Genomic DNA, 23,142 nt, shown 5'->3' on the forward strand with positions numbered 1-23,142 from the left:
GCTGATGAGAGTGGTGAGACTGAACCAAAACAGTAAAGTTGCCGGCCCTAAAAACCAAGGGGGTAAGTGAGCCTTCGCAAAGCGTACCTCCTATGGCGCCATTTTGATGCTAACAAGCCCATTACCCACCGTTAGCATTCCATTGACTGCCATTCATTTTGACGTCACTTTGACAGCGAATAACTTTACATCTGAAGTGTTTAAAGACTTTATTTGTCCATTGTTTATTTCTAAAGAAACACGACAATGTATAAAAGGCTCCATTACTTTCTGTCGCATAGTAGACAAATTACCGTATAGTCAGGAGAAGCTCGCAGGCAGTTTTGACTTACATTAGCTGTTTAAGTTTAATTACTAATGTTAACTAGCATTTTAGTTAGCAATAATTAGCCTGTGCCTATGTTATCTCCTTACATATACCTACGCTCCGTCTCTGCAAGATTCGGAATGATTGAGATTTCTCTTGGCACAGCTACCAGAAGACTTACAGCCTGCTTTGCACTGACTAAAACTGGAATCGATTAAGCGTATCAATTTCTTGTTATTTTCCCTATTATCAAATTGCATACATGTAGTTCTTTCAAAGAAACTTCTTTGACATTATTCTTAAATTACAGAAACAATAATAAAACAAAACGTTACCGAATATTTCCTATGGAGATCGTTTCTGAATGCACAAGGTAAATACACAGCAACATGTTAACATTAGTAGGAAGTCTCACTTGCTATCTAAATCAACAAAAACAATGTCCTAATCCACCATAACATGTGCTTTTATTTTGTAATTCTGGTAAATATTTTGTACCTCTCAGATGGAATAAAGATCCTCTGTGACTTTGGGCAGTGGTATCAAATCCAGGAGTCTGACTTTTACAAAATAAATAATGGTATGCTGAACAATAGCGAACATACAACTCAATAATACAGTAATCACCATTCTGTTGTTCAGAGTAAGAATTTTCCTCTGATTGGTCCAACAGTTAGAATCAAGGAAAATGATTGGGAGGGAAAGTCTGGTCTGATGACAGTTATTAACAATAATCACATGTAATATGTGAGTGGATCTAAATACAGATTTTAATTCTTGGATGGTTTCTTGATAAATGAAATGTAATCAGCACCATGTGACAAACCCCAGTTGTATCACGGCAGGAAATCAGTGTTAAATCCTTCATGAGAGGAAAATGTTGTAGGTTGTGTATGTTTGAATACCAGTGGGGAAACAGCGGAGAAACTTTTTGAATTCTTGTGACAAGTCTGTTGGCCTTTTTTTGTTTGTGTACAGAGCATTGCACTATATTGATTGACATTGATAATTCATAACACACACACGCACAAAATATTTTAAAAAAAGAATGGCGACAATAATTGGAATACATAAAAATATTTTCTTTTGATTTTATACGTCATCACATATGTCAGATAGAAGAACGATATTACCCTGATTTGCTGAAGAAGAGCTTTATGGATCCACTTTTTATTGGACAATAGTAGCACAAAGTTACACACTCTATTAGCTTAATAGTTGACTGTATAGGATTTACGTCAGAAATAAAAAGAATAAGGAATTGTTTTACTGGCGTGGATTTTCACTCATTTCCTTGACTGTTCAAATGCCACAGAGTCTCCTGGTTTGAATGTAAAGTTGCACAGCTTGCACCTATCATGTTAAATGTAAAAACCTGTGAGGACTCTTCCTTGAATCAGCCTCGTGATCCACTACACACGCTCTGCTGAGCTGGTCTACTGTTGGACAACCAGTGGCCCTTTAACTACTGTTGACCCCTTACCAGACATGGGCAAAAATGTGGCTGAAGAAAATGCTTCAAATATTGTCCCAAAAGATACAACTGATTACACATAGTAGTTTTAAGCCATTTTTCAGACATATTTCCCCACGTCTGCTTTTTCAGTCAAGGTCGTTTTAAGCCAATTAGGCTGAATGGTTTTGTTGTTGTTGTTGACCGTTTATTGGCAGAACAATGTCATAAACCTCGGGCACAGCCCCTTGGGCAACTGACATGCCTGCCACATTATTATTTTTTTGTGTGTGTAGGTGAAAAGTTCAAAAAGGCAATAAGTGTCCGGATTGAGTCTCCATTTATAACTGGCTTGCCATACAGTACAGTGATATAGTAACTTCCCCAAGGCGGCCTGGAACAACATCTTTTAAAAGGGCTCTCCCTGGCCACCCTAGGCTAAACCCCCTCCTCATTAAGTCACAAGTAGAAATCAGTTTACAAATGATAACAATATAGCTCTCTGGAGAAATGTGTCTACACTGTACATCACCCTGAAGAGGAAGCCAAAGCAGAATCAGTTTATCCATAGGAAACCTCTACTGAAGGCAAATGAATCATGACGCCAAGGAGGTTAGCATCAGGATCAACGTAGGGGCCCTGGAATCAAAACCCTCTTTTTTTTTAAGACCACAAACACACTATCCACACGGTTTCTGACCAGGTAATAGACCTATCCTGTCTAGACTGGGCTTCCCAAAGCCAAGCAATGATTGTGCTTATACCACACCTCATATCATTACATGGCTCCAGAAACATGTAGACCTAACCCTCGTCAGGCCGTACACCTATTCCCTGCTAGTTTATAGACCCAGCCAAGTCAGGTAATAGACCTATCCTAGCAAGTAGTCGTCAAGCACACTTGCAGCATTCACACCAGGCCTTTTTTTTAGCAGCAAATGGAAGAAAAAAATGCTTTTTCTTTTTGTTTTGTTTTCCTTTTTTGGACAAAGTGCTTTTGTTTTTCAAACATATAAGATATAGTATTTTATACACATATCTAACATTTAGAAGATACATATTAACTTATAGTCTATTTACAAAAATGAATCACTACTAAGAAAATAGCTATGGACGGTAGGGAAGAGCAAGTCACTAGGCTACAACTAGACTAAAATGTCAAATAAGAATCATGGATAATCATCATTCTAGTTTCAGAAAAAAGCACCATTTCTCCCTTTTAGGCGGAACATAAATCAGTAAAAAAAAATACATATATATGTAGCACTAGCTGTTATTCAATCACACAATACAGAAAGACAACAGTTCTGCATCACCATCATCAGTTCATTCTGTGAAGGAGTACTTTCTTCACTTCAAACTAACCTAAATTAAGCCTTGTCAAACACTTATTGTTTGTTTGTATTTGCCTGCTAACAGAGTGAACTCCGATTGAATTATAAAATTCCTGGGAATTGTGGCATTTCTTTCCAGGAGGCAGCAGGCAGGGCAAGCATAAAGGCATCATGCATTTTAAAGGTTGGACATGCTGCCAATTTGTGGCCTGGATATTGTAACTCTGAGTGTTTTGGTGAAGAAAGTTATTCTTTGCAGTTGTGACTGGTCAGGAAAGATGTGAGCTGAGGACCGAAGGCAATGCTTGACAGATAAATTCCGCAATATGACCCCGAAGGCAGCAATGCCAATCCCAGGAAATGCAAAATTCAACCGATTTCATGGTCAAAGAGGGAATACGTGTACCAATCTGAATGATTTTCACACCAGATCAATCTGGGACCGACTCAAATGGCTTTGGCGTTCTTATAGCAACTGCCCTCAAACCTCCATGCCGTTGTCCTCTGTCCTAGACAAGTCCCTGTTCTTATTCTCTTTATAGACCATTCAAACTAGACCATGGCTTTGCTGCATTGTGTTTTAAATAAATCCAGTCATGATTCTGTGTATATCCCTCAGCCAGCAAAAGAAACTGAAGGGGTCAAGTGTTGGTCATCAGATCGACTGGCTGCTCTTTAAAACCTTTCTCCTCTTTTCCTCCACATCTTCTTCACTCCACTCAACTAATACTTCCAACCCAACAGGAAAGATAGCAGACAGCTAAAGTACAAAAATATAACAAGAACTTTTTTTTTGTGGTTTTTGTGTTGTTGTTTTTTCTCTAACTTTCGATGCAAGGGTAGGCTTAAGAAATGTGTCATGCTTAACAATTAATCAATTGTCATGAAAAGTGGCATTTCACCATTGATAGATATAGCATTAATGTTTCTATAAACAGTACTTTGAAACACAATTCAGTAAATATTTTGTTGATGAACTAGACCTCGTCTACACACAGAAATCAAACAAGTGACAACAGGAACAAAACATTTTGGTTATTGTTGGTGACATTTTGACATACAAAAATGTAACATAGCTTATAAACTAGCGCTCTTGGTTTTTGTCCTAGATAGCGCTATTAAAACAATTAGCATGTGGATGGAGGAATCAGTTCAGGAATGAAGTGCTTGCTAAGCAACACATCTACTGGAGAAGCCCACAGATGGGGTTAATTTTTAGATTTTAAAAATGAATGAATGTTCCTTTTCTGACCCAAGCTAATTTCACAGTTCAATGAAGTTTCCTGACCCTCCCACATTTCTTACATTCAATACGGCATCAGGTAAGCTGTGCAAAACCTTACTTTAACTGGCTGGTCGCCATTTCGTTGCATGTGTCTTTGGTACAAAAAACAATCAAAATATAGTGTGGAAATATTTTTTTGTAACTCGAAACAAAAATATATTTTAACCCTCCCACAATCCCTAAAGACAGAGTACCAAAAACCAAAAGTAATCTATTGCAGAGCCCTCCTATATACACAGACTCTGTGGCATGACGCAACGAGAGCTTCCACTTGTTTTATGTACATTCAGATTATCTTTAGACAACTGAAATACACACAGTTATCTCCCTCCTCGCATTCACTAACAATCTTCCTCAGTGTGAAAGTAGTACTCTCCTTGGCTGGACCTTAGGGAGTTCTGACCAATCACCTCTTCTTTTTCAGTCCCTCTCACACACTCACTCAGACTTACAGAAACACACACATACATACACAAGGCACAATGAATAGAACTCTGATCAAACACTAGTATGAACACACCAAACTATTAGCCTGGTCATCTGTACTGTACAAAAACTGGAGACAGTGCCCTTTTTCACTAGGAGACACTTTTATGTACAGTTTCCTAGAGGAGATGGATCACTGTTTGTAATTTTTATCACCACCATCATCATCTTCCTCACAGTCTGATCCCATTCTGGCAAAATGCCCGTTTCACCCAGTCAAGTTACAACCAGCACAAGGCCAAAAAGCACCAAACTACATGCACTTCCTCTCAACATGGTCAACTAACTCCTGTTGTTTAAGTTAATGTAGTCATAATTAGCCATTAAGCTTCCTCCTGCCTGCCGCTAACTGTTGCTTAATCGTTAAAGTCTAATTTTAAGCTTTTGCCTTTTATGTTTCAAGATTTAACTCCTACATTTTAACAACAGCAGACCTGATTGGCAAACAGGGGATGGCATGAACATATTTAGGCCTTCAATACGAAATAAATTCTGCCACCCTGAAACGCCTCGGAGCACGCTGCTTTTTTTTTTCTCTCTGCAGCTGTCTTGGCAACTAAAGTACTTTATTAAGTGGGTCAATTTGACATCCTAATTAATTTTTGTTGCCATGTGAGGTGAGCCTCTTCCAGGAAATGATAACTGGAACTTTTTCCAACCTTTAATGGTGTCCGACCTGAAACAATATTTACCCTATCAATTGTGTGAAAGTATTTCGGTGGTTACACTCGTGTAACTGTCTCTGTCTCAGCCCTGGAAGTAGATCTCTGACAGAACCACCCTGACACAACACAATGTTAAACACATCTCATTATCACCAGTGGATTTAGGATATGCTATTTAGCCATCCAACTAATCATCCCTTGCTTTTAAAAGGCGCTTTTCCCAGCAGACACTCACGATGGGTTGGGAGACAGTGACACACTGACTCTGCGCAGTGTGCAGAGACAGTAAGCTAGGGTGTATGCCATTCAAGTGCATGGCTAAATCAAGCACACATACATACACACAGGGAGTAGTATGTGTGTTTGTGTGACTAACAATGTGTATGTACTCTGTGTTGGAGGGGCATGCAGAGGGGAGCATAGTTACAATGGAACAGCACGGTGGTAATATTTAGTCCACTCCTCTCAGTGGACCACGGTTTGTCTAGATTTTGGAGGTGGGTACTCGCAGACCGACCAGTCCACCGGTGGGATCGCCGTGTCCTGTGTTCTCCAAGATCTTGTTGACGAAGTCTGAAGTCTGCCCAGCAACCGGTGATGCCACTGCACGCACAGAGACACATGAAGATACATTCAGAAATGTTAGAAATCAAACTTCTTTGTGCAACTTACTTGTCTCAAACAAATACTTTCTTTTGTACAGAAAAAAATCTTTATTATTGTCATTAACCCTCCCTGTTCAGATGTAAAAAATATATAATAACAGATTTGTTTTTGTTTTTTTAGAATGGGCACTTAAATATCCCTGTAAAAGGCTTCATCTGTATTATTTTCTGATTGTGTTTATAATTCATTATTTATTCGTCATTATTAATTGATTGATTTGCTGTCTAAATACTTGCTATATTATTTCTCGTCATCTGCTTTTTCAATCATGTAGATTTTAGCCTGCCAGCTTCTATTTTTTTTACCACTGACTCAGTCGTCCCCCTCTTTAATTCTCACCGAGTGTGTCCTGGATGAGATGCTCCAGAGTGTCAGCCATGTTGGTCGGACGCGGAGCAGAGTCCTCCACTCGGGCAACTATCTCCTCCTTGATGGCATTGATCACAAACAGCAGCCGATCTACAGGAGGACACATGGTGGAGCACACAAACTGACATCTAACTATAAATAGAGGATGTTCTGTGTGTGTGTGTGTGTGTGTGTGTGTGTGTGTGTGTGTGTGTGTGTGTGTGTGTGTGTGTGTGTGCGTGCGTGCCCACATGCACAAAAGACGACACACACAGCACGCTGTTGTATGAGTCTCTGTACAGCAGTGAGAGTGGGGTTGCTACATCCGTAGCGACTAATTAATTGTGGTTCACCAGCCCTGACCAGCTTTGCTGCTACCAATGTTACATGCTGGATATACCAACCTAACTTTTTTTCACTTTCCTGGAGTTAAAGAGGACGTGCAGATAGTCTATAGGAGCATCGCAACTCTTGTATAAGCGTGCCATACTAACTTTCACCACTAATAACTTATTACGTTAATACCTCTGTTAAAACAAGCAAATAATACACCTATTTTAACCTGATGTTAAGTATGCCTATAGCTACCTCATACAAGGCGAAAACATGGATGATATATTACAAATAGCCATGGTTACATGCATTACTAGAATCATAGAATAGAATCGTCAGTTATAAATGATACAATGTCGGTTTCATCCTGCCATACCTGCGGACTGTGACTGTGTTAACATTGACTACATTTGTTGAAGTAGGCACGCACCACTAATGCTGAAAGGTACATACAGGTTTTGGAGCAACATATGCTGCCATCCAAGCAAAGTCTTTTTCAGGGACGTGCCTGCTAATTTCAGCAAGACAATGCTAAGCCACATTCTGCACGTGTTACAACAACATGGCTTCATAGTAAAAGAGTGCGGGTACTAGACTGGCCTGCCTGCAGACCAGACCTGTCTCCCATTGAAAATATGGGGCGCATTATGAAGCACAATACGACAATGGAGACCCCGGACTGTTGAGCAACTGAAGTCGTACATCAAGCAAGAATGGGAAAGAATTCCACCTACAAAACTTCATCAATTATGCCGCGTTCTATTTACCTCGGAACTGGGAATGACGTCATACCCGAGTTGAATGCGTTCTATTTAAAAGTCAGATTTTTATTGTTTCCATTAGCTTTAGCCCGGTTAGCTATTGTTAGCAATACAAGATGATAACAACGCATTACGCCATTTTTTGTGCATGCAAACAGCGTAATAACATGTCCACAGATAGAAGTAGGACATGCCTGTGTGAACGACTGATTTAGTGAGACACAAATGAGACAGAAGTGCTTATAACTTTAGTTACTGCAGCTTTCACAACTGTTGACACAGGGGGCAGCCATGTTGGATTTTGAACTCGGGCTACTGCGAGGTTGTTAAAAGCTCCGAGCTCGTAAATCCGAGGTCAGTGGGCGTGTTTCCGACTCTGACCTTGTTAAAACCAAGTTCCGAGGTAAATAGAACGTGGCATTACTGTCCTCAGTTCCCAAATGCTTATTGGGTGTTGTTATGGGGAAAGGTGATGTAACAGTGTTAAACATGCCCCTGTCCCAGCTTTTTTGGAACATGCTGCAGTATTCAAATTCAAAATCCGTGAATATTTGCAAAAAACAATAAAGTTTATCAGTTTGAAGATTAAATATCTTGTCTTTGTAGTGTATTCAATTGAAAATAGGTTGAAAAAGGATTCTCAAATCATTGTATTCGTTTTTAATTTACGTTTTACACAACATCCCAACGTCATTGGAATTCGGGTTTGTATATCAAGGCATGAATAAAATGGATGCAGAGGTGTATGAACTTGGTGTGAAAATTGTGTCGTAAGCAACGTACCGTACTCTGTGCTGAGTCCCCAGAGCTTCACTTTGTTTGCTTCATACTGGGCCTTCTTTTTTAAACGACAAGCTCTAAAATACACAACAGATGAGTGAAGTTTACTAAGGCATAACAGAAAAGAGTTCTTTTTAGAAAACAGTCGGCACTGAGAAACATGACATACTTACGGTGGCCGGGAAGTGCAATGCAACATTACAAAGAATGAAACACTTTTACATTTTGGAAAACAAATTTACATTTTGGAAAACAAATTTACATTTTGGAAAACAAAATAACATTTTGGAAAACAAATTTACATTTTGGAAAACAAAATAACATTTTAGAAAACAAATTTACATTTTGGAAAACAAAATAACATTTTAGAAAACAAATTTACATTTTAGAAAACAAATTTACATTTTGGAAAACAAATTTACATTTTGGAAAACAAAATAACATTTTAGAAAACAAATTTACATTTTGGAAAACAAAATAACATTTTAGAAAACAAATTTACATTTTGGAAAACAAAATAACATTTTCGAAAACAAATTTACATTTTAGAAAACAAATTTACATTTTGGAAAACAAAATAACATTTTAGAAAACAAATTTACATTTTCGAAAACAAATTTACATTTTAGAAAACAAATTAACAAGATGCAAAACACTTTTACCAGTCCCGAAACAAATTTACAAATGACAGATTCTTCACGGAAAGGGAATGTACCACATACCGGAAGTGATGAGGTGTTGTTGGTGAGCGCAGTCAATTTGTGTTGTTGTGAGTGAGTATATGGCGTGAATGAAGTTTATGGTGACTTTACGTGTGGTCGGTGTTTGGAGTTTTTATATGACGCGGACCTGACGGAAACACAGGGAACGATATCGAGCGGCCCGGATCGAAGCTACAGCAGGGGGCAGCTGAGTCCGTCTGCAGCTGCAGGACCTGGAGCTCACTGCCCATTCCTGGGAGCCAAAACCGACACCACGCAAGCTGGAGACCCAGGCCGTATTGCTGGGCCCGCTGGAGGGAAGGGAAGCCGGAGAATCAGATCCAGGACTGAACGGAGCGGACTGTCACAGCCTGCTGAAGTTTAAATCACAGGTTTCCTAAAGGGAGTCTGGCGGGACTCGGACTGTGGAACGACGAAACACGACTTAAAGTCCCGTTAAATAAATAAATACATGCAGAAATAAATGAATCATTAGTGGGGGAGTGAGCCTGGACATTTCAGTCTGTTTAAACTTCACTTTGAAGCAGAACCTCTTAGTTCAGAAGGGTGAAGTTTCCGTTTGTACTCATATCTGTGAACTGATTATAATAAATATTCTTTGTATTAACACATTAATTAGTCTCTTTGTCTTTTTGTTTTAAAAAAACTAGAACATCGCATGAGATTTTGACGATTTATAGTGATTTTATTTCCGTTAGACCTTTGCCTACATTGACGCTGATGCATTAAGGACGGCCCATAGACAGTATATAAGGCAGTGCCTCCCCTGTTCCAAGATGGCGGCTCTATTGACGCATTCGATCCATAACTGCCGTAATCAAGCGCGACATGTATACAAAACCTCATCACTTCCGGTATGTGGTACATTCCCTTTCCGTGAAAAAATCTGTCATTTGTAAATTTGTTTTGGGACTGGTAAAAGTGTTTTGCATCTTGTTAATTTGTTTTCGAAAATGTAAATTTGTTTTCTAAAATGTTATTTTGTTTTCCAAAATGTAAATTTGTTTTCTAAAATGTAAATTTGTTTTCGAAAATGTTATTTTGTTTTCCAAAATGTAAATTTGTTTTCTAAAATGTTATTTTGTTTTCCAAAATGTAAATTTGTTTTCTAAAATGTTATTTTTTTTTTCCAAAATGTAAATTTGTTTTCTAAAATGTAAATTTGTTTTCTAAAATGTTATTTTGTTTTCCAAAATGTAAATTTGTTTTCTAAAATGTTATTTTGTTTTCCAAAATGTAAATTTGTTTTCCAAAATGTTATTTTGTTTTCCAAAATGTAAAAGTGTTTCATTCTTTGTAATGTTGCATTGCACTTCCCGGCCACCGTACATACTGCTCCCAAATCAGCATTTTGACTACAACTATACTCCTGCAATCATGATCTAAGCAATAAAACCAATTTAAAGTCATATACTGCTGAGGTCAGCAGGATTGTACATAAAGGTCTGTGCCACTCTAATGCGTACATACTGTACATGCTTGCATATTTTACCTGGATGCCAGCTTGTTCTTCTCCTTGCGTGACCGTGGTCTTGCGGTTAGCGGCAGCTCACTGACAGGGGTCAAGTCGCTGATCACCTTGTTCAGTTTGCGGAGCTCTGTGCCAATCTGCAGCAGCTTGCGGGGATTTGGAGTCAGGTCTTCCACATCTGTGCGGCGAGACTTCTTCAACATATACTTTCCTTTATGACAACCAATGAAAAGAAGGCATTAGCGATGACACATCAAAATCAATGTCTGTAAGATGGCACCTATTGCAGTTGCCATTTCCACTTTTTCAAATCGGTTTCTTATTGTTTATCAAGTTAATATTATTTTTTTATATGATATGTACTTTTCGCTTGCACCTCTATCAGCCAAAACTCTTTTTTCCCCTCTCTTCATTTTGAATGTGAATGCAGTGTGGGAGCATTCATTTGAATGTTACTTTTTCACTGTTTTACTGTTCACGGAATATCTTGCTGAGCATTAATTAAAACAATTGCTGTTGTGGTATAAAACCAGGAGTAACCAGAAGTAAACTGCCCTTTTCCATTCAGTCACAGTTAGTGATACCTGTGGTGGATCTATAACAGGTTCAGTAAGAAAGAAAATGATCACTGTGTTAGACCCCTTAGTAATTACTGAATTGAAGCAAACTTGAAGTGATTTAAAAATGTAAAAGTCATCTTCTACAATTGCAAAGAAATTCAAACAAAAGGATGAAATAAATAGACATGGATGCAAGAGAAATGTTTTGCAAGCCTGTGCTGTTTATGTGAGAAATTAGACATGCTCCTTTTATTTATTTAATATTTCCAATGTGATCACCTAAACTGTAGTATCACTGCCAACATGCTGAGCACAGCTGCTGTTGTGGAAAATCCAAACCGTTACAGCCCCACTAAAAGGCGTATACGATATGTTTTATACTGTGATTGAGGTGGTGAACTGAAATGTAAAAAATACAATAATCCAAAAGTCTTTTCTTTGAAGATAAACAAGTTTTAAAGCAAGGCCCATATTCTACAGTGCCAGCTTGTGTTAATATATATATACACAGTATGTATGTGTGTGTATGTATACCATGGAGAGGCCCGTTCTTCTGGAACAGGTTGCTAGGCAGCGTGTGTCTGTCCCACTCGGACGGCTTAAGCATGCGTTCCTGTTTCGATGGGGTGAGCTGCTCGCTGTATTCCCAGAAGTAGCGACGCTTGCCTCTCTTCCGGCTGGAGACTCCTGCTGTCAGGCCTTTAATGTCGTCCATCAGCTCCATGTCACAACCTGGAGGAAACAAGACAATGGAATAGGGTAAAAATCAGAGCAACAGAAAGACAGAGAAGGAACATTAAGGGAAAATAAAGACAGAAAGGTAATAATAATAAAAAAATAAATAAAAAAAGTCAGTGATCGGTCACACATAACCAGAAGCATAAAGATGAATAGTTGCTACCTGGCTCAGAGAAGGCGTCACTCATGTCGTCATCCTTGTCAGCTTCATAGTCTTCATCCTCCTCCTCATCCTCCTCATTCTCAGACAGCTCGTGCTCGCTGCCGAAACCCTCATCATGGTCTTCGTCATCTAGCTCAAGCCCATCGCCTTCCTCCTCCTCTGCAGCCTCTTCCTCATCATCCTCCTCTTCCTCCTCCTCCTCATCCTCTTCCAGCTGGGAGTGGACTCTGCCGGCCAGTCTGCTGCGGGTCAGGAACAGGGAGTAGTTGTGCTCCTCCTCCTTGGTCTTCTCCGTGCCCTCCACAACCAGAATGGCGCTGCTAGCCCCAGCCACACTATCGCCGCTGCTGACCAGCCCAGAGGTGCTGCCCTCCATGACCTGGCTCGCCTCGACCAGTTGTGGCACAGTGGCAGACAAGCCTACAGGTATTTCCCTCCTCCCTGTTACCTCTGCCCTCTTCTCAAAGCTCGTCAAGCTGGCAGAGCCACTGGCTGCAGCAACAGGAATTACCACCAAGGTGGCGCTCGCTGAAGTGCAGGCCTTCTCGTCTTGGGGCTGGGAGAGAGGTAGAGGTGGATCTGACCTCTCAAAATCCGTCTGGGAGGGCATCTCGGGCTGAATTTTATGCACACGGACTTTAGCCTTCCGCACAAAGTCAGTGCTGTGAGAAGGTGGGGCTGCCATCTTGGTTCCTCGCCCCTGATGCTTGGTTTGAGCTTGGCCGTGGTCCTGTGTGAGACAGAGGAGGTTCTGGGTCTTGGCCATAGTCTCTGTGCTGGAGGGGACAGGTCTGGTAGCTTTTTGGGAGGTTTCAGGAAAGTCTGGGAGAAGGCTGTGGGAAGGACGGGAAGAGGATGTGGAGCTTGGGGAGGGCCGTGCAATGACGGGGCCCAATCCTTGGCCAGGGACCAAGGGTCTCTTATTGTGACAGGAAAGCTGGGACGGCTGAAGCTGAGGGGCAGGCAGGGTCAGGTCAGTAGGGGGGTAGAGCGCCTCACACACAGGCAGCGAATCCTCGCTGTTGAGCTGAGCCAGCGTCGGGGTTCGACCAATCACTTCCTCGTCCTGGTAGGGACTAGAGAAGTCATCTAATCCAAGGAAATCCACCTCTTTGGTGCCCCAGATGTCACAGCTAGCCAGCCGTGTGTATCTGCCGAGCACATAGACATGCAATTCCATTAACAGTTAAAGCTTTCATTGTCTTGTATATAACCTTTAAAATGGAACCGTTTCCTGTTTTTGGTCTAAATATGTATAAAAATGCCTGAATATTGCAAAAAAAAAGTTAGATATCCAAAGATATTTGAAGATGTCACCTTGGACTCTGGAAAACCTTTTCAGCATATTTCATTGATTGCTTGAGAGATTAATCAATGATGGAAATAATTATTTGTTGCAGCCCTAGATGTAAACATGTCTTCTGCACTATTTAAAAGTGGTTTTGGGATAAATGCAAAATATTTCAAGTTGAAACATGTCTGAATCATGCATCTATGCCTTAATTCATACCGTCTTGAGCAGATTTCAGTTTACATTTGTTTTTTTACCTGTAATTTTTGCTTTGGGTTCAGTTATAGATCCAAGAACCAAACAGAGAGCTTAGAGGCAGCACTACATCTGGTAGCTACAGTTTTGACAAACACAGTACCTCAAAGCACACAAAGAGAATATGACTTCTACTGACCAAGTAACACGCTCCATTAGACATTAGAGCTACCAATCCGCAGCTTGGGCCTGGACAGTCAAGGTTGTAAAACAATGACTTACCCTTTAGCCAAAAACATACAGCAGTTCCCTCTGTTCCACCAAAACATGACCTTAATCAACCCTGTTAGCAGCAGATTCCCCCAACACTGCAACAGCCAGCACTATTCCACCTCAGTTTAAATCGCCTTTAGACTTTAGAATCTGTTGTTTGTCTTCAGCAGTCACTCTACATCAGAGGAGAGAGTACAGAAACTATTTTGGCAGCAAAGCATCAGGATAGCTGCAGGACAGATGGAGAATCACCTGCAATCTCAGGAGACTGCGGCTGCTTTGTTGTTTACAGGCCTCTTAAACCACTTCCTGTATTCGAGCAAAACCACGACCTGCTTCAAATCATCCTTTGTGTCAGACCAGTGATGTTGAAGTCTACTGCTATAAAAACCTTTAGGCACCTGTCCTATTGCATACAATTTACAAACTGACTTCTTATCTGCTTTCCTACAGTAAAAGTCCTGAGCCCACATGATGCAGGGAACTACTGAGTACAACTTCCTCTATGCCAGAATCCTAACATTTGTATGAAATTTAACTTGAGCAAAGGAAAATAGTGCTCTATTGAGTATTTACCGCAGCAGTAATCTACAGTAATATTTCCATCATAATGAAGGAAATGTCACCCTGTGCAGCAGTGTGGCTCACTAGTTTTAATACCAATAATGAAGCTCTATGGCACAAGAGAAATGAGTTATATCAGGCTTTGGATACACAAGGCTCTTGTTGGTAGGATTAATTCATTTTTGGTTTGGGTCTTTTCAAGGAATTGTTGATAAAAATAATATTGAATTTTGCCAGCAAAAATCACCTAAATGTCTCTTGTACTATAGATTTTTTTTTTCCAGGCAAATCTTTGTCAGAGCCGGTAATTTGTTGCCCATTAAAAAAGTTAAGTGGACACTAAATCAGTCCTTCCAGAAAAACGCTGAGTTTTTTTGTGATTGTTGCGGGCAAAAATCCTTGATTATGCGGCACGTTTTCTTAAAAAATGCGATGGAATATGCGGGATATTTATGCAATTTTATGCGATGAAATTGCGGGAACTTGCAAAAATTGCGGGAACTTGCAAAAACTGCGGTTTGATGAAAAAGAGAAGATAAAGTGATTCCCCCAACACCCTGCTTTTTAAAACTTAATTTCCAAAAATAGTTTACAGATATTCAGTCATTGCAATAAGTAAACAAATAAGATACAAAAATATAAACAAATAATATAATATTAAAGTCAAAATAAAAGTAAGTCTAAACAGAGGGAAATAAAAGACACAAAAGAGACTTTTGAAAGAGACGATTTAAAAATCGTTAATAATATAGACAGCAGGAGCACTTAAACAAAGAAATTTGAGTAGACATCAGATATTAAGATAGCTTTCTTATTGGATACCAACTTAAGAGACTCAAAGTACATGTCAAATTCAACCTCCAACACCTGCTTTTCGATGATGTTCACGTCGCGTAATTACGTCACTTCATAACGTTCCCATGGCAAAGGGGAAAATGGCTGCTCTTGTGTGAAGTAAACGCAACATTTTTTCAACATTCTGCTAAAATATAGGTGACTTTTTTGCAACGAAAATGCGGGGATTATGAAATCATGCAAGCATCGCATATTTTGTGCGGAAATCGGCAATTTATGCGGCGAAAGTGCGGCATATTTGAAAAAATGCAGCCCCCGCATGTATATGAGGACTTTGGCTGATTATGCATTGAATTATGCGATCGCATAATCGCGTTTTTCTGGAGGGACTGCTAAATGCAACCTCCTGTAGCGTTACAATTTAAAACCATGCTAGTTATTGCACAATAGATAGGTCATGTTATGCACAATTATCGACAATGCAAGCCACCTTCAACTTCAGAAAGTTGGAGGAGAGTTGAAACATGAGTTTGAGGCATTTGAGTTTGTCTTATTTACTTGCTGCTGTTTTAACTCTAAACTCAAATAATCCACAGCACACACATATATATAATTCAGTACCTGGTGACGTCTTCCCAGTAGGAGTCCCACTTTTCAAACGCTGAACTGTTGTAGACCGTCTCACTCTCGCCCAGATCCATGAGCTGATCCACACAGCCCTCCACCTCCTTGACTCTGTCCCCGACCCCCAAGTTACTGTCCCTACAGGGGCTCTGCCGGTGGGTTATGTCTCGGTCCTGCAGCGAGGATGAAAATATGAAGGTGAGTCAGGTGGTGGGTTAGAAGATAATCTATTATTTATTGTATTTTGTTTACTTTTTGTTCTTACAGTTAATATTCTGATGGTTTTGTCAACTTGCATAGACATTTAAAATCACAAAGAAAATTGATCAGTAACTAATATTATGGTATATCCTAATAAAACATAAACAGTTAAGAGTTTTTTTTGACAACTATTTTTGCCAAAACTGACAACAAAAGAGGAAGCCCCTCTCATACCAGAAATCTAATTAATCATGGTAGAAAGTAAAGAAACCTACAAGTGATAGCAGGGACAGAACATGAAACACTGTTCAAGTTTTTCCCCTATCAAAGATGAACTTTTATTTAAAAATAATGCAAATGGACCTACCAACAAAAGATCGACAGGACTGCAATTGTCAATGAAATACACTGTATGGAGAAATTGACTTTTACCTTAAGAGTACAAGATGAACACTATGTAAAATACCAGAAATGACTACATATATGTGCCTTTACGATGTACATATGTTAGTGAAACACTAAATTCCATTATCAATTTAATACATTAAAGTTTCTTTAAATATTTATCAGTTACTTTTCGAAATCCACATGAACCATTCTTTACTTCGCAACAAATTGGATCCACCACACAGCACTTATTTAAAAAGAAAAGCTGGTTCGCTTTTACTCTCGTTATTTACTTACAAGCAATGTAGCATTTAAAAAAAGACTATTTTTTAAATGGAGTCACTCCAATTAAAACCATAAACTGTTAAAAAAAATAATGGACGTAGCATCAGTGATGTCACCGAACGCCAAAGAGGGAAAGTTGCAGATTTTTAAACCTTCTCAAGTCATCCAGCAGAGTTTTACTGGCAGGTAAATAAGTTACCAGCTAACATGAGCACTAGCTGGATAGCCTTGGTTGGCAAGCTGCCATTGAATGCTAAACAAGACATTTTTAGGTGACCAAAATGTTCCAATTAACTTTGTTGAAGTGGAAACGCACAGTGAAAGGGTCAAAGTTTAACAGCAAAAACACTGACAACACTCAAAAACAAGTTCACAGCTATTTTAATGTACACAGTGCCATGGATTCGCATTGCTAAGCCTCTATCATGATTGACAAGTCGAAATGTAGCCATGCCCTGAAGCATCCCCTGCTTTATCGTCATTTTAAACTATATGGGACCATTATTTACAAAATGAACATCATGCTGTATTGAAGAAGACCTGAAACTAAAGATTGAGACCATAAACTCATTAAAAGGTGCCCTGCCATACACAACCATTTTTACTTGCATTTTTTGAAATATGTTAGGTCCATATGTGTTTGTATTATGTTGTGAATGTGAACATGAACTGCTACCTCCTTTGACAGCTCTAGCCACTGAAAAGAAATAAGCAGTCTGACATCATATTGCCTGAGCTCATCACTATTCATTAGCTCACCCAAATTTTACAGAGTCCATGGTAGAACTTCAGACATTCACACAAAGTAATGAAATAAGTGTGGCAGGGCACCTTTATAATGTTCACTGAGGTAATAAATCAGTGAGAAGTACGGTCATTTTCTCATAAACTTCTATGCATGCCGGCTTCTTTTTGCAACCAGTGAAGTCGCCTTCTGCTGGAAATTAGATAGAATGCAGGTTTAAGGCACTTCCGCAAAGACCCGGAAGCTCCATCCATTATTTTTTACAGTCTATGTATAAAACACTACATTACATCACTTCCAGGAAACTTCACAGAGAACAACGATGGCAAAACTGCATCACTGATCTGTCTGAACCAAATATTCTCTGTTCCAGCTCAGCTAAAAAAACAAAAACCCCAAATCTGTCAGCGCGTTAGCATGTCGTTTACTACCGAGCTTGCTGTTACTGACTTGAACTAACCACAGACAGTTGCCTTGTTCATGGACTCACGGCAGTGAGTTGCTGCAGTGAGTTGCTGCAGTTCATGGCGGTGCACCGCTGCAGAATGAATATAGGGGAAACACAATGGATATTTGGCATTATTTTTGTCATTTAGAAAAAGATTTTTCTGGCCTGGTGGAGGTTCCTGTTGGCCAGGCGGCCGGCCATGCCTGTACAATTATAGGGGAAACACTGGGGTTGGAAAAATAACAATGAACAGTATACTATCAGAGAAAATTAGATTTTTATACATTTTCTGCATCAATGTGTTTCTATTAAATTCATGCATAAATGGGTATAGTGCTGACTGCTGGCTTAACTGTCACATTGCAGTGCAGTACAAGGAGTATGAAATTATGGGTAGTAGAACTTTCGATAAATGCTGTGGTAAGTTGCATGTTAAACGTGTAGTGATATTATCAGCCAAAGTGTAATAAAGCCCACCACAAAATGTTTTATTATGCTGTATTTTGTTTAGATGTTATTAAGGCGTCAATGCCGTTTATTTGAGTCACTCATTTCGGGTTCAGAGCTGAATGCTAAACCTAGCTTATTTTGCACTGCTTCTGGAGCTATTCCATTTTGACTGACTGATATTGTGTGTTGTGTAGGACTGTTTACACCTCTGTCCATGCTGTCGAGATACCCATCTTAATTGATAGTGGTTTCCCCATATGCAGATCCATGTACAGAACACAGTGAGACTGTCACATAGAAGACCGTCACATTGGTGCTATGACTGTTCAGCCTGGTCTCACGGCAGTTCGTGTAAATGTCAACGTTATTCTTAATCTATTGATACGTGTTCACGGAGACGTTTTTGTCGGTTTTTACGTGGTGGACAACACGAAAATGTGAAGTAATGTATTTCAATGGGAAGCATATTTTGTGGCCACAGCACGAAAATGGTAGGGAGTAATATAAAAAGCCGAAAATAGGGTAGCGTAGGGAGGTTGGTCGGGGTGGTGGATGGGTCAAACAACACAGGACTTTCACCCGGGCGAGCGGGGATCGCGTCCCGCGTGTGGCGCTTTGTTTCCCGGGGATGGCGTCCCTGCGTGTGGCGTTTTCTCCCGCGTGTTACTGTGGTGCGTCTCCCGGCGTTTAAGGAGCCCCTTTCCCCGTAATGTTTTTCCTAAACCCAACCTCCGCCATCCCGTTATTATTATTATCCTTTGTATATGGGAAAGGACTTTAGCTCTGCTGAAAAGTTTGTGTTTTCTTTGGATGCTGTTTTCCTTTGTTGGTCATTGCTGTGTGTTTCACCAACCTGACTCAAGCTTCTGTTGGTAGGAGGAATAATGTATTGCAATTACCTGCTTCGTTAACTGTTAGTCCTGTTGCTAGCAGTAACGTTGAATTGGGAATGGATGGGGTTGACTTTTTGACTGATTCCCCCCAACCTTACTGATATGCATAACCCACATAGGCAACCAGTTAGTACTTCAACATCCCACATGGTACCTGACTTGTTAGGCCAAGTGGGCTCAATCACCTACAATATTGGACAGCAGATAGCCAACAATATTATGTCTCATTTCAGCCCACCTATTCTAAGGTCAGACACACACAATGACTGACGCCCTTCCAAAACTGGATCAGGCCCATTTGGTTTGCAAAGAAAAGTCAAAGACCCTCCTTCCCTCAGAGGGGATGGATCTGATTCAGTCTTGGTATGAATGATAAGGCTAATGTTTTACAAGTTGATGTTAACGCAGCTTCTTGCTCTTGTCATGACTTAGGACCACATCAGTGTAGATCTGCAGACCAGGCTTATCTAAAGAGAAGTATTGACATGCTGGAGAAAGTTTTGATGCGCAATTCATGCGTACGGCAGCCTAACTCAAGTCGACACAATGCCAGACTCCCAAAAACTGATGGCTTAGATCTGCCCTAGTCCCCTGTCGTGTGCATCGTCTACGTTTTCAGTGTCAGTCACCCGGCTATTCCCAACGTAATTGTCCGGTGTCGTGGACAACCCTACTACCATCTAGACAGGGAAACTAACAGGTTTGCGAGAGGGGGAGGGCAGTGCAGATCTGAATAGTCTGCCTCCTATTTGCAATAAAGGGGGCTATAAGTCCATATATGAGCTACATAAAAGCTCCTTCTGATAAGACTGTTATTTTCCAATGCCCACACCAGGTAACAATGTCTGAGACTTTATTATATACCAGTTTTTGTTTAAAATGGCCCGACGCTAAAGGCACCAATTGGCAGCGGCTCTATGGTATGCACCCTGAGGAAGCAGCTCAAGCTAACCTATAGAAAGCGTGTAACATGATAAAAGTATTCAGCAGATGATATTGTTGTTGTTGGATGTGGAGGTCACCAAGTTACTCCCAAGGAGCTATATGTAGTCTGTTTTAGAGGATGGATACCTGAACTGAGCCCGTCGGGACGCACCGGGCCAGGCCGGGTTCGGACAGATATTTAGAAATTATGTTCGGTTTGGGCTCGGTCACATCAGCGCGATAAGGCATTGAACATTTTAAATTAAACAGCTTATTAATGTGCGCTTGTTGCCCCGTGTGCGCTGATGCGCTCATCTGTTGACATTTCCGAATGCCCTACAGTTGCTTAATAAAAGCGGGTTTTTCACACAAACAAATGTACATGTGTCATTAGTATGTGAATTTGTTTTTGATTTGAACTGTGTCGGGCTCGGGTCGGACTCAGACATTAATATCTGAATGCCTGTCGGGCTCGGGCCGGGCTTGGACAGAAAAATGGGGCCCGATCCGCACTCTAGTCTGTTTATGGATGTAAAATTATAATCCCTCTCTTGGTTGTGACAGGCCAGACAGAATAACTGACTCTTGGCAGCAACATTATCAAAGCTCTGTTGGCCTTACTGAAGAGCACCATCAGCTACTGGAATTTCATGACCATGCCAGGCGGAGATGGAATGGATGAACCTTTTCAGTGTTTGTCATTGCTTTATAAGAGAGATGGTAAAGTGTGCCAGAAAAAGTGGGCACAGTTAAGCTTACGAGTAGTGTAACACCGCAGCCACAGAGCGAATACCTAGTTTGGGGTAAACTCCCTAGTAAGGCTATAGTGTCTGTGTGTAGTACTGTAGTCATAGAGCCCACTCCACTAATCTCTCTGTGACACTGAGAAAGAATGCAAAAATCGGTGATGGGTCTCCGTGCATTGCAGTAGAGGACTTCCCAGAGGTTCAAAGTGTCCAGGGTAATGTCCAGTCTAGTGCCCAGTCATTTCAGATTCCTGAGCCGTCTCTCAAGATGGAAGAGGAGTTGGTCGACATTCTGAGGGACCAGGGATTGAAGGATTTACACGTAAGTGCATGTGACGTGTCTCTCGAGTGGAAGAATAAACTTCTTAACATCATCACAGCACATGAGTCTTTATTCTTGTTGAACAAGATGGAGTGTTTCCTGGCCAAAGATTTTGTTCACAGTTCAGTCTGATTGATGACAAACCATTTTGCGTCGTCACTATAAGAATCTGCGGACAGCCCTGAGTGACATGGAGGAGAGTGGCATTATTAGAAAGTCTAACAGTGAGTGTCATCCCCTTTAGTACTGTTGTGGGAGAAGAATGGCGACCCCAGTACCTGTAATGATTTCAGATGGCTCAATGCCAAAACAGTAAAAGACTCCTATCCTCACAGGCATCAGTCAGACTATATGGGGAAGTATGAAGTGGGAAGAATGATTGTGTCATAACCCATTCAGAGTTTGTGTCCCACCTTAAAAGAGACCTGAGTGAGGTAGCACTGGTTGCTCAGAGGCACAGTTCAGCTGAACAGGCCTGCCATGCCAAGCTCTTTGACCACAAGGTTAAAGGCTCACCGTTGGCTGTTGGTGACAGTGTCTTGTTGTCAAATAGAGGCGAAAGAGGAAAAAGATGCAGACAAATGGGAGTTAACTCCTTATGAAGTGTTGTCAGTCAATCAGCAAGCAATGTCTACCGCATGAAGGACACGGTCACCGACCAAGGAAAAACGGTCCACAGGAACCTACTCCTTCCTGTCAGTTTTCTGCTGAGAGACGATGGTGTTGACCTGTTGTCTGATTTTGTTGGTGTTGGAAGTGACAATGGTGCTGATCTGCCTCATGACCTACTTGACAGTGATGAAAAAACATTACAGTGGATTTTGCATTCTGGAAAGAATACTGGACCTGGTGAAGTTGTTGTTGCCTTACCCAGTTCATCCGACACAGGAGAGAAGACTCCTCTTCTGGATGACATTCCCAATGTCAATGACAGTTCATTCAACGCAGTAGAGAATACCCACAGTCAGTCAATCCATACAGCTCCCCACAGACTCACCAGATGATACACATGCATATTCTCAGTAGTGCAGTCACAATCAGCTGAGCCTGTAATTTGCACTCACCCAAAACAAGTACTCCCAGACATGTTTATGACTTGGACTGGTAGGACCGTTAAATCTCCAAAAAGGTGAATCTTTGAATGACCAAGTTGTAGAGGATTCAAGGTCTTCAGTGGGTTCTTTTGTTACTTTTCTGAGAAATGTATTTGCATTGTAGCCTGAGTCTTTAATGTACACTTGAAGTATCCCTTCTATGAGTGTAGACAGATACTCCATTTTCCTCTGGAGTTATTGGTACCAGCCTATCCTTGCATTATGCAGAAGTGCTCAATGGAATCCACTGAGGACATTCACTTTAATTTCTCCTTTTTTGAATGCGCTTCCCTGATTTCCCAGAATATTATGGTGGTGTATGTAACAGGTGTAAATAAGTTGTTGTTAAATGTATGCATAAACGGAGACAGCGCCAACTGCTTGAATTACTGTCATCTTGCAGCGCAGTATTAGGAATTACGAATGGGTAACCCAGAGTAGAACGTTTGATAAATGCTGTGGTAAGTCACATGTTGAATGGTTTAGATAAACAAAATGTTTTATTATGCTGTATTTTTGTAATGATGTTATTAAGAAACTAATGCTGCTAGTTTTTTTTTATTATTATTTTCATGATTGTGGAAAATGTATACTGTAGAAACAACATTCCTGTGCTGAAGACACAATACCATTTTCTGTATGTATGTGTACTGGCTTACTGTATTTTGGTTCCTAAGACTTATACAGGAGAATTGTTTGGCTTATAAGATGAGTGCTTTAATTTGATCTCTTACTGTAAGATTGGCAAAAATGTATTTTTGGAAATCAAATAATTAATTTTAAGACCTGTGCGGAGATGCTTTTGTTACAAACATTTCACTATATGGTAAAAA

The 23,142-nt window shown here is 40.4% G+C and overlaps 1 protein-coding gene across 2 annotated transcripts; it reads right to left on the reverse strand.

The window, feature by feature from the left end:
• Positions 1-1,445: 1,445 nt before the first annotated feature.
• On the reverse strand, positions 1,446-18,665 carry crebrf (creb3 regulatory factor). Of its 2 annotated transcripts, none has more exons than XM_039776957.1 (8): positions 17,923-18,665; positions 15,812-15,987; positions 12,073-13,223; positions 11,706-11,903; positions 10,633-10,822; positions 8,422-8,495; positions 6,536-6,655; positions 1,446-6,133 (listed from the first exon to the last, which is right to left on the reverse strand). In XM_039776957.1, exons 1-8 carry the CDS (start codon positions 18,022-18,024, stop codon positions 6,015-6,017), a joined length of 2,130 nt encoding a protein of 709 aa, XP_039632891.1. In that variant the 5' UTR covers positions 18,025-18,665; the 3' UTR covers positions 1,446-6,014. The 2 variants fall into 2 exon arrangements, with proteins under 2 accessions (XP_039632891.1, XP_039632892.1); XM_039776958.1 differs by having other exon boundaries at positions 17,893-17,983.
• Positions 18,666-23,142: the final 4,477 nt, after the last annotated feature.

Source organism: Perca fluviatilis, chromosome 16 (genome assembly GCF_010015445.1).
Source record: "Perca fluviatilis chromosome 16, GENO_Pfluv_1.0, whole genome shotgun sequence".
Lineage (NCBI taxonomy): Eukaryota > Metazoa > Chordata > Actinopteri > Perciformes > Percidae > Perca > Perca fluviatilis.